At 35.8% G+C, this 11613-nt stretch overlaps 1 protein-coding gene across 1 annotated transcript; it reads right to left on the bottom strand.

The window, feature by feature from the left end:
* Positions 1-6472: 6472 nt before the first annotated feature.
* On the bottom strand, positions 6473-9719 carry LOC123545276 (galactose-3-O-sulfotransferase 2-like). The gene is made up of 2 exons (XM_045331617.2): positions 9412-9719; positions 6473-8747 (listed from the first exon to the last, which is right to left on the bottom strand). Exons 1-2 carry the CDS (start codon positions 9417-9419, stop codon positions 7616-7618), a joined length of 1140 nt encoding a protein of 379 aa, XP_045187552.1. The 5' UTR covers positions 9420-9719; the 3' UTR covers positions 6473-7615.
* Between the last annotated feature and the right edge of the window lie 1894 nt (positions 9720-11613).

Here is an 11613-nt window from a genome sequence, read left to right as displayed (position 1 = left end):
TGAATAACAGAGCCTAGTCACGGGCCGTCCAGCCGGCACAGCGGGCCCGAAAACAGAAAACACATAATCAGCAGCCACGGGCTAACGACACATTGCAGCGCCTTGATCTTGGTACCGTTACACAGGTCCTCTCATGTGCTTTTCAGCGGTGTATAAACCTTGCCGCTGTAGTTAGAGACGGTCGCTGTATAGGCATTTCAGTGTATACTTACTGTTATTCTTAATCACGTAAAGTCATCGCTGCTTGATTATACCCACAGTAAGAAAGTAGAACGAATGTTAATCATACCCACATAAAGAAAAAGATGCATTTTCGTACTTTGTCATTTCTGAGACCTTTTCTTGGCGACATTACCCACATGAAGAAAATCATGCATTTCCGTACTTTGTCATTTATTACACATTTCTTACGCCAACGGCCATTTTAGCCTTAGCGACAGCGCATTTTACATTCATTGCCGCTAGTGCGACGCTGATATCATACTTTGCAATACGTGTTCTTGTAGGTGTGGGAGTCAGCTAAACAGTCATACAGAAAACAGCCAGATATTCGTTGTGCCCGCTGATAGAAGAACAAAAGTTATAGCCCCTTGCCTTCCGATGAGGCAAAAATAGCTATTTCAGACTTATTTACAGCGCGTTTTTATCTGATGGCCGCTTATATCTTTCGGTAGCATATTTTTTCTATACCTGGATTTGTAGGTATGGCGCATAGCTAAACAATCATACCGTAAACAGCAAGCTCCGTTGTCTCCGTTGGAGAGGAACGAAAGTTAAAGCCCTTTGTGTTCTGAAAGTGCGAAAATAGCTATATTAGCCTTATTTGCAGCGCATTTTTATCAATTTTTCGCTTATACCTTTGTGAAAGTATAGTATTCTATACCTGTTTTTGTAGGTGCGGCTCTCTGCTAAAGAACCATATCCCGAACAGTCAAATATTCATTGCTTGTTTTAACTGGAGAACAGAAATTACAGCCCCTTGCCTTTACAAAGTGCGAACACAGCGATTTTAGCCTTATTTACAGTGCATTTTTATCCGATTCTCGCTTATTTCTTTAGGGTTAGGGTTAGGGTTAGGGTTAGGGTTAGGGTTTTGGGTTTAGGGTTAGGTTTAGGGTTCATAGTTCTTTAGCTAAGACCCAAACCTACAAAAACCGGTATAGAATAGTATGCTGTCACAAAGAAAAAAGCGAGAATCGGATAAAAATGCGCTGTAAATAAGGCTAAAATCTCTATGTTCGCACTTTCGGAAGGCAAGGGGCTGTAATTTCTGTTCTCCCAGTTTATACAAGCAATGAATATCGGGACGGTTCGGGATATGGTTTTTTTAGCAGAGAGCCATTACCTACAAAAACAGGTATAGAATAGTATGCTATCACAAAAAATAGCGAGAATCGGATAAAAATGCGCTGTAAAATAAGGCTAAAATCGCTTTTTCGCACTTTCGGAAGGCAACGGACTGTAATTTCTGTACTCCAGTTAAAACAAGCAATGATTACTGACTTTTTCGGGTATGGTTTCTTTAGCAGAGAGCCATACCACAAGAAAAAGGGTATAGAATAGTATGCTATCAAAAAGAAATAAGCGAGAATGGGAAAAAAAAATTGCGTGTAAATAAGGCTTAAATCGCTATGTTTGCATTTTCGGAAGGAAATGGGCTGTAATTTTTATGTTCTCCATTTAAATCGCAAGCAATGAATATCTGACTGTTCAGGATATAGTTTTTTTAGCAAAGACCCAAACCTACAAAAACAGGTTTAGAATAGTATGCTGTCACAAGAAATAAGCGAAAATCGGATAAAAATGCGCTGTAAATAAGGCTGAAATCGCTGTGTTCGCACTTTGGGAAAGGGCAAGGGACTGTAATTTCTGTTCTCCAGTTAATACAAGCAATGAATATTTGACTGTTCGGGATTATGGTTCTTTAGCAGAAAGCCATACCTACAAAACCGGTATAGAATACTATGCTATCAAAAAGATATAAGCGAAAAATTGGATAAAAATGCGCTGAAAATAAGGCTAATATAGCTATTTTCGCACTTTCAGAACACAAAGGGCTTTAACTTTTTTCCCTTTTCCCAACGGAGACAACGGATCTCTGGCTGTTTAGGGTATGATTGTTTAGCTATGTGCCATGCCTACAAATCCAGGTATAAATAAAAAATGCTATCCGAAAGATATAAGCGGCCCATCAGATAAAAACGCGCTGTAAATAAGTCGAAATAGCTATTTTTTGCCCATCGGAAGGCAAGGGGCTATAACTTTTTTTTCTCAAATCAGCGGGACAACGAATATCTGGCTGTTTTCTGTATGACTGTTTAGCTGACTCCCATCCTACAAGAACATGTATTGCAAAGTATGATATCAGCGTGAAAAAACCCGGGCCATGAAGATAAACGCGCTGCTAATAAGTGTCCAATGGCCTTTTTATGGGGGTTTCGGCGGGACGGGTCTCGAACTTTTGTCCCTGTGCTCACTGAAAGCATGCAAACGCCGCGTTTATAGTATCGCTTTGTAGGCAAGTATGTTTAGCAAACAAAGACATATTACATTATATGATATCACCATCGCACTGGCGGCAATGAATGTAAAATGCGCTGTCGCTAAGGCTAAAATGGCCTTTGGGGCGTAAGAAATGTGTAATAAATGACAAAGTACGGAAATGCATGATTTTTTTTCATGTGGGTAATGTCGCCAAGAAAAGGGCCCAGAAATGACAAAGTACGAAAATGGTATGATTAACATTCGTTCTACTTTCTTACTGTGGGTATAATCAAGCAGCGATGTCTTTACGTGATTAAAAATAACAGTAAGTATACACTTAAATGCCTATACAGCGACCGTCTCTAATACAACGGCAAGGTTTATACACCGTTGAAAAGCACATGAGAGGACCTGTGTAACGGTACCAAGATCAAGGCGCTGCGATGTGCCGTTAGCCCGTGGCTGCTGATTATGTGTTTTCGGGTTTTGGGCCCGCTGTGCCTGCTGGACGGCCCGTGGTCTAGGTTGTGTTATACACCCGCGGACGGGGGGTTGACAAAACCTTTCCAAAAGGTACCAAAACCCCGCCCGCTGCGACCTCCCGTTCCCGAGTTATGACCATTTACGTGTTGACTCTTCATTTATCAAAGTCCGATAAATCAAGAGGCCAATGGTCAAGGGGACGCAACTGCTACAATTACCTCTGTAACACAAAAACGGCTCTAGAGCGGCCGTCTTTACGCGCGCGAGATGGTTTGGTGTCGTTGGAAAGCGCACCCAAGACCCAATCCAACGGTATCAAGACACCGGCTCCGACGTCCGCAATGGCCAATAATGTGCCGAAACACAAAGGGTTTAAAAGCCGTTGAACAGTACCCTCTGAACCAAAAAACGGTCTGGAGCGTTCGTCTTTGGGCGCAGCGAGATGGTTTGGTGTCGTTGGAAAGGCGCAGCCCAAAACCCATCCAACGGTATCGAGAACCATGTCGCTTGGCCGCCGTACGGCCGCTCCACAGCCGATTCAGTGCTTTTTAATCGCGAAAACGGGTGAGATATGCAGATAAACGGCCACCAAGGCCGAACCAGAGGTCGCAAATGCATGATCTTGATACCGTTGGAAAGGTCTCGGCATGCCCTGTCCATTGGTTACCAAGCAACACGGCCTGAGACACCCGACCGCCGCTCTAGGTACCGGCAAACTCAAATTCATGAAAAACTGGTATTGTTCCGTAAAGTCGGCAAAAGTGCGAAAATATTTTAATTTCATTTTATTACTGTGAGCTTATTCTTTAATATCAAATTCTCAATTTTATATGCACATAAAGCACTCAGTCGGTGCTCTTCAAACGTATAAAATATACTATACAGGACTGTCCGTCTGTCCGTACGAGCTCGCTGAAATTCGTGAAAAACTGGTATTTTGCCGTAAAGTCGGCAAAAGTGCGAAAATATGTTAATTTCATTTTATTACTGTGAGCTTATTCTTTAATATCAAATTATGAATTTTACATGTACATAAAGGAAACAGTCTGCACTTTCCAAACATATCAGATATATTATTGTAAAACTGTCCATCCGTCCGTACGAGCTCGCTGAAATTCATGAAAACTAATACTTTGCCGTAAAGACCGCAATAGTGCAAATGTATGCTAATATCATTTTATTTCTGTGTACTCATTCCTTAATATTAAATTACCATTGTATGTATATTTAAAATATACCATCAGCGCTTTCAAAACCTATATGCACATAAAGCACTCAGTCGGTGCTCTTCAACATATAAAATTACCATACAGGGCTGTCCGCTGTCCGTACCGAGCTCGGCGAAAATTTATGAAAAACTGGTATTTTGCTTTAAAGTCGGCAAAGTGCAAAATGTTTAATTTCATTTTATTACTGTGGCTTATTCTTTAATATCCAAAATTCCCCAATTTTATATGCAATAAAGCACTCAGTCAGCGCTTTCCCCAAAAATATAAAATAATAAATATAGACTGTCCGTCTGTCCGTACGAGCTCGCGAAATTCGTGAAAAACTGGTATTTTGCCGTAAGGTCGCCAAAGTGCGAAAACATGTTAATTTTATTTTATTATGAGAGCTCATTCTTTAATATTATATTAAAAAATTTTACATGTTCATAAAAAAAAACAGTTTTGCGCTTTCTAAATGTATAAAACATGTTATCATAGAACTGTCCGTCCGTCCGTACGAGCTCGCTGAAATTCATGAAAAACTAGTATTTTGCCGTAAAAACAGCAATAGTGCAAATGTGTGTTAATATCATTTTATTACTGTATACTCATTCCTTAATATTAAATTACAAATGTTTATGTATATAAAGTACACAGTCAGCGCTTTCAAGACATATAAAATATATTATTATAGAACTGGTTCGTCTATCCGTAAGAGCTCGCTGAAATTCATGAAAAACTAGTATTTTGCCGTAAAGACGGCAATAGTGCAAATGGTATGTTAATATTTATTTTATTACTGTGTACTCATTCCTTAAAATTAAATTACAAATTTTATATGTATATAAAGTACACAGTCAGCGCTTTCAAAACCTATGAAAGATATTAAATTTTTTAACTGTCCGTCTATCCGTACGATGTCGCTGAAATTCATGAAAAACTGGTATTTTGCCGTAAAGTCGGCAAAAGTACGAAAAAATGTTAATTTCATGTTATTACTGTGAGTTATTTCTTTAATATTAAATTATGAATTTTACATGTACATAAAGGAAACAGTCTGCACTTTCCAAACATATCAGATATATTATTGTAAAACTGTCGATCCGTCCGTACGAGCTCGCTGAAATTCATGAAAACTAATACTTTGCCGTAAAGACCGCAATAGTGCAAATGTATGCTAATATCTTTTTATTACTGTGTACTCATTCCTTAATATTAAATTACCAATTGTATATGTATATAAAGTATACCATCAGCCTTTCAAAACCTAAAAAGATATCAATTTAGAACTGTCGTCTACCGTACGATGTCGCTGAAATTCATAAAAGAACTGGGATTTTGCCGTAAAGTCGGGGAAAGTACGAAACAATCTTAATTTCATTTTATAACTGTGAGCTTATTCTTAAATATTAAATTATGAATTTTACATGTACATAAAGGAAACAGTCTGCGCATTCTAAACATATACAATATATTAATAGAGAACTGTCCGTCTGTCTGTACGAGCTCGCTGAAACTCATGAAAAACTACTATTATCCCGTAAAATCGACAAAAAAAATATAAATATTTTTATGTGCATAGAGTACACAGTCAGCATTTTCTGAACATATAAAATATTTATAAAAAAAAAAGCTGTAACAGTCTATAAAGCATTGCAAACAGAATCTCAAAATTGTCCAGACTGCTTAAAGAATAAATTCAAATATAACAAACTCAGGTCATCACAGCAAGATTTCTTTATATTCCTAAGCCAAATTTAGAATTTTTCAGGAAATCATTAAATTATTTAGGACCAAAAGTTCGGAATGACATTCCTTTACATGTAAGATCTTCTGCATCTAGTGCAGAATGTAAAGGAAGATATATCCAATGGAAGTTTCCTGGTTGGATAAACTGACAATTAAAATAAATTGTTTTTGTTCTGTTCTGTTCTTTGTTGTCAATATGTTAAATGTATTATGTTATTATGTTAAGGCCCTTATAGAATTTTTTTCTGTACTTTTGGTTTGGTAAAATGTATCTGTTTTGTTCTTTGTTCATGTTGTAATATGTAAAATGTATCATGTTGTTTTAAATATGTAAAATATATCATGTTGTTACGTTGAGGCCCATACGGAAGATTACTTCGGAAAGTATACTGCCTCGTTAAATAAAGTCTTTATTATTATTATTTTTTACACCCGACACTTTTATATACTTATCCTCCCCGCTACCCGCTACCCGCCCCCCCCCCCACCACACACACCCCCAATCCCCTTGCCCCCAACAAACACACTTTGCTATAGTTTGCATATAAAAAAGATATACTTGTTGGATTTTTGAAGCAAACCGTCTACAATATTTTTTCGTTACAGCTTCTTTTTGTTGTGGGCCTATTTTGCGATGCATGACTTTATGGCTGTGTTTGGGGTGCTTTGTGCTTCCTGGAAATCTACCATTACCTTTTATCTTGATAAATATATATTCACAAAAGACAAAAAGACATGATAAAAACTCACCGTGTAAAAATTCAAGCACGTATAAATATATCACTTTCCGGGATATATCTGGTGTCCGTTTCACCATCGTAGGTATCCGACCTGGGATGAAAAAAAAATGACTAGACAGACACAAACACACGATTCCATCCCATTTTACGCCGAAATGAAAAAATATGTTCTGAAAAAATTGAGCTCCTTTCAAATGATATACCAATATCAAATGATATAATAATTGTATCATATAAAGAAAACACGTCGATCTTACAGGAAACTTTTGTCATGAAATATGCATAATAAAACATTACTACCATACTTGAATCCCTTAATAGAACGATCTGTAAGTTAAAATGGATAGCATGATGAAATTTGTCTTTAATGTATTAAACATTTGTGCGAATAGATAAAGACTGATAATTCCGCGCACATAAAATCTAAAAAAATAATCTTTATTAGATAATCGGATTTAGGACCTGCCTTTCACAGTTTTGTCTAATGACAGAGATGGGTGTCTTCACGCTATATGCAGACACTGAAGTAACATTACTGCATATAAGTAGTATATTTATTTTACGTTTTACGTTGTCTTTTGTTTTGCTTCAATTAGTTTCGTCTACACATATATGCAATGATATTGAGGCCAATCTGCTTTCTTTGGATGTAGTTACAATAGATCTTTATTCTAGTATTAGAACGAAATTACTTCAGTTATTACACTTCATGTATTGTTTTTGTTTGAAGATAAATAGAATGTTTTTAAATTAACTAGACTATCTCTTTGCTCGAGTGTTTACGGTCAATGATTCTGAGTCGCTTGCCACTTTACCGTTCGAAGTCGGTATGACGTTCAACCCAGTAGTGATAGTGAAATATCCAGTTACAATCTTACATTGTTGTTGTTTGTCAGACATGATTGTAAACGTCGTTCTGAACACATTCTTATTATACAGAGACATTTTTTATCATATGTTCAATCGTCCATATTGTCGCATACGTATTTCTCGGATAAAGCCGATTTCAGATTTTTTATATAAATCACAGTCTGTTTTTGTAACGTTGAAATAACCGTCCCACTTAGAAGAAGGAATATGCATTGACATCATTGTTTCAGCATGGCAAAAGAGCGAAACGGTCTCTACTAATTGTGCAAAATGATTAACCTCTTCATGGAAGTCGTCAGACATACGGTCTACTTTTCTATTGAATTCTTTCAAAGCAAAATCATAGAGCAAATAATCTAAATAAAGATACGATTTAATGCTTTGTTTCTCGCTTTGAAGAAAAGTCCGTTTATGCCTTGAGCGACTAAATCTAGATATGTATATCACATCTCTTATGTGCCAGTTCATCATTCTTTTCATCAAAATTATGGAATGGTTTAATCGCTCGTGTATTAATATCAAATCAAATTCAGATCGTATTCTAACTAAGAAGTCCTTAACTGATTGTTTGTCCCGCTCAGTGACATTTGATGAATTATTTTTAAGAAACAAATTTAAAGGGAATCCAAATGCAAAAGACATTCTGTTATTAGTCATAGAGCCAACGTAGTGATGATATAGATATGGAGTTTTAGCATATTCAGACAGGTTTGTGCTTTTTAAATGTCCAAAAAATGCGAATGCAGACTCCAGTCTTTCAATAGGTTCTCGAACTAGCCCTATGTAGAACGTATCTTGGGGGAGATATCTGTCAAAACTATCGCGATTATATATAACATGACAACACAGCATATCGTAATGTTTGCCGCTTGGTGGTGGAACAATGTTCTTTTCAGTTAAGCTTTTATTTACGCTGATTACGTTTGGTAAATAATCAATTTCTGCAAGATCCGCTTTATCATGAGCAAGAATGAAAGTCAAATTTCTCGACTGACCGAACCTGAGAAATATATTTTGGACTGTTGTACTTGCCGTTTTATGAATTTTAAGAAAAGCTACATGTGTTGTTTCCAATTTGTTGCGAATACTTTTAACAAAGCATTCATTTCTTGGTACATGAGATGCATCTGAACAAACTCTATTCAGTCTGTTTATGTAAAGTCGCATCTGAATCGAGATCAAAACAAGCAATATAAGAAAACCACGCCACAACCTGAAATTTAAAATTTAGTTATCTGCATTGCGTCGAAAACAAGTCCGGTTCATATCCGTTGTTCTAGACCAAACTATTATACTTTAAAATACGTTATCAATACAGTAATGATTGTGAGTTGGTTTCATTTCATTTAACTCGGATTATGGCACTATTTTATGTCATAGGGCTACCGTGACATCTTAAAGGGGAAATTGTTCGGAGCACATGCAAACAATCTAAACAACTATCGAGGTTGCAAATCCATAGCGGTGAGCGAAAAGTGATTCAAAGACGCACTCAACGACTGAATTTGTAGAATTTAAGGACAAAATATATGTACTTGAAATGTTGTCAAAGCAGTTTAATTACAAAGGTCTTTATTGTTTTCTGTTCAAAGATAACTTGATAACTACTTAGACGAAACATATTTAGCATTGCTGTTTCATTTAACAACAATAGTTTGTCGTACTTAAATGAACAGGTTTGGGTATATCAACGAACAACATTAACCAACATATCGTTACACTAGTCAATGACAAATATGAACAGCATTTTCATGAAAGAGACCACAAATCCGCCTCTCCCGAGTTTACTGATGCTCATGTTTATTATCTAAAAAGGGACATCAAAAAAGATAGAAAGTAAGGGTATATTTATTTATAAATATTGGAAAATAACTTACCGCGGCATTTTAAAGCACTTTGTAATATAAAACAGATGTGGTTACTGTCACAGATGTGACTTAGAAATGTTTACTAGAAAAGTTTGATAGTAATGAAATCGATAGTCCTCCGTTTAATCCTTGTTAGTTTACAATGTCCAGCAGTTTTCTGTCAATGATATATTGCTTTTCAATACGAAATATGCAAAATTGTGAAATAAAGATGAACGAGAATATCATGTATACTGTAGGCGGATTAGTAAAGTTGTTGATTATAGTTTCAGTCGGGGATACGGTTGTGGCTTTTTGCGTTATTTACTAAGATTGGGAAGTGATTTGGGAAACTTCATTACGCATTTTTGTGTAATGTTTGCAGTTGATTTCACTTATTTCCTTCGCTGTTTGTAAATTAGTTACATTAACTTGATGACCTAAGCCTTCGATAAATATTTACACCAGAATTAAACATACACCACACACAATATTTCAATATCACACATCTTGATTTGCACCGCTTATCAAATTAGAGAAGGTATATATTGTACAAATGTTAAACAATACGTATCCTTTGGTAGGACAGGCTTTTACTACAAATCATTAAGAGTCAAATCATTGGTTTTAAAATCTCATCCCAAAATATACTTGCAGGGTTTAGACCCATCCGAACCCTTCAATAAATCTCACTAAAAGAGCAAATTATTTCAACCGTCATTTATTAAAGTATTAACTTAAAATCCTAACATCAATGAAATAACTCCTCGATAAACATTTCATCAACTATGTACACTCAGATAAATACTAATCTCGTACTTAAAAATCTTTGCTTTGATATTCGAGGCTCAAATTGAAAATAGAACTTGGACAGTCGACGTACATGTGTTGTAAGAATAAATATGAATTACCGAACAAGGTGACCTTTATAGAAAGTATTTTCTACTTCTAAACAGTTTTGTACATGTATGTTATGTGTCAGATATAATTTCGAAAATGAAAATTTACCTGAGAGGTGGTCTCAAAACCTTTATATGATCCTTAATGGGAGGATAGTGCAAGATACAAAAGACGCTTACTTCCAGAAGCTTCCCTTGTTCTTAAACATGCCAGATGTAAACCAACCAAACACGGAACTTTTATCCCACTGATTTTGTATTCAGACAGTGTTATCGCTGGACCACTATGTCCGCTTATTTTTTATCACTCAATATCTGGACAAGTATTTCTTCTAGGACCTTGAAACTTTATAGATATGTTGGTCTTGATGTGTACATGACCCCTATTACTTTTGGGGAGAAAGGTCAAGGTCAAAGGGACCTGAACATTGAAAATGTTTTCCGCTCAATATCTGGACAAGTATATCACCTAGGACCTTGAAACTTCATACGTATGTTGGTCTTGATGTGTACATGACCCCTATTGATTTCGAGTTTAAAGGTCAAGGTCAGAGAGATATAAACATTGTAAATGGTGTTTTTCTTACTTTTATTTTTTTTTACACCAATTTATTTCTTTAATTTCATTTTCTACCTGTCCATTTCTTTTTCCCCTTTTCCCTTCAGCAGTGCAGCTCCCTAAAGGGCATTTGACAATCGCAGAATTATTCTATGGATTGTACTAAATCCATTACAGCATTGTGGTATTACATTATTTTACATTTTCCATTTATTGACACACTTACTTTTTGTAGTTTCAGTTCAAATGGGAAAATCATGCAACATTTATCGACATTATTGTAAATGTGATTTGTAGCCTTGAAGTATTGTATAGAAATCGGCTGTATCTAATGTCTATGAAATCCAGTAAACAGGTCCCAGAAAAGTCACAAATTAGCTATATAGCTTAGTCTAGCTACAAAGAGCCAGAATTATCTATAAGAACAATAACAAAGATGTAAAATATTTAATAGACATAAAGAATTTGTCACACTATTTAAGCTCTAGTAAATGTTACGTTTATTTTGTGTAATAGTGACTAAAGTCAGTTTATTTTAGAATTTTTCTGAAGGAACGGATTTCAATATTATTACATAGGACATATGATATTCAAAATTTTAAAAACTATTTTTAAAAAAATAATATATCATAATCTAGGAGCTAGTCTTACAAAGATGCAATATCTGTCAAAATCAAATGCAAGGTGGTTGTAATCACGTCCGAATGGTTTATTAGATTAAAACAGTAACACAAAACTAAGATCTTTGCAGACAACTTTTCAATGAATGCATAG

Source organism: Mercenaria mercenaria, chromosome 13 (assembly GCF_021730395.1).
Source record: "Mercenaria mercenaria strain notata chromosome 13, MADL_Memer_1, whole genome shotgun sequence".
NCBI classification, from domain to species: Eukaryota; Metazoa; Mollusca; class Bivalvia; order Venerida; family Veneridae; genus Mercenaria; species Mercenaria mercenaria.
The sequence above is the reverse complement of the archived record's forward strand: the minus strand, read 5'-3'. Positions and strand labels throughout refer to the sequence as shown.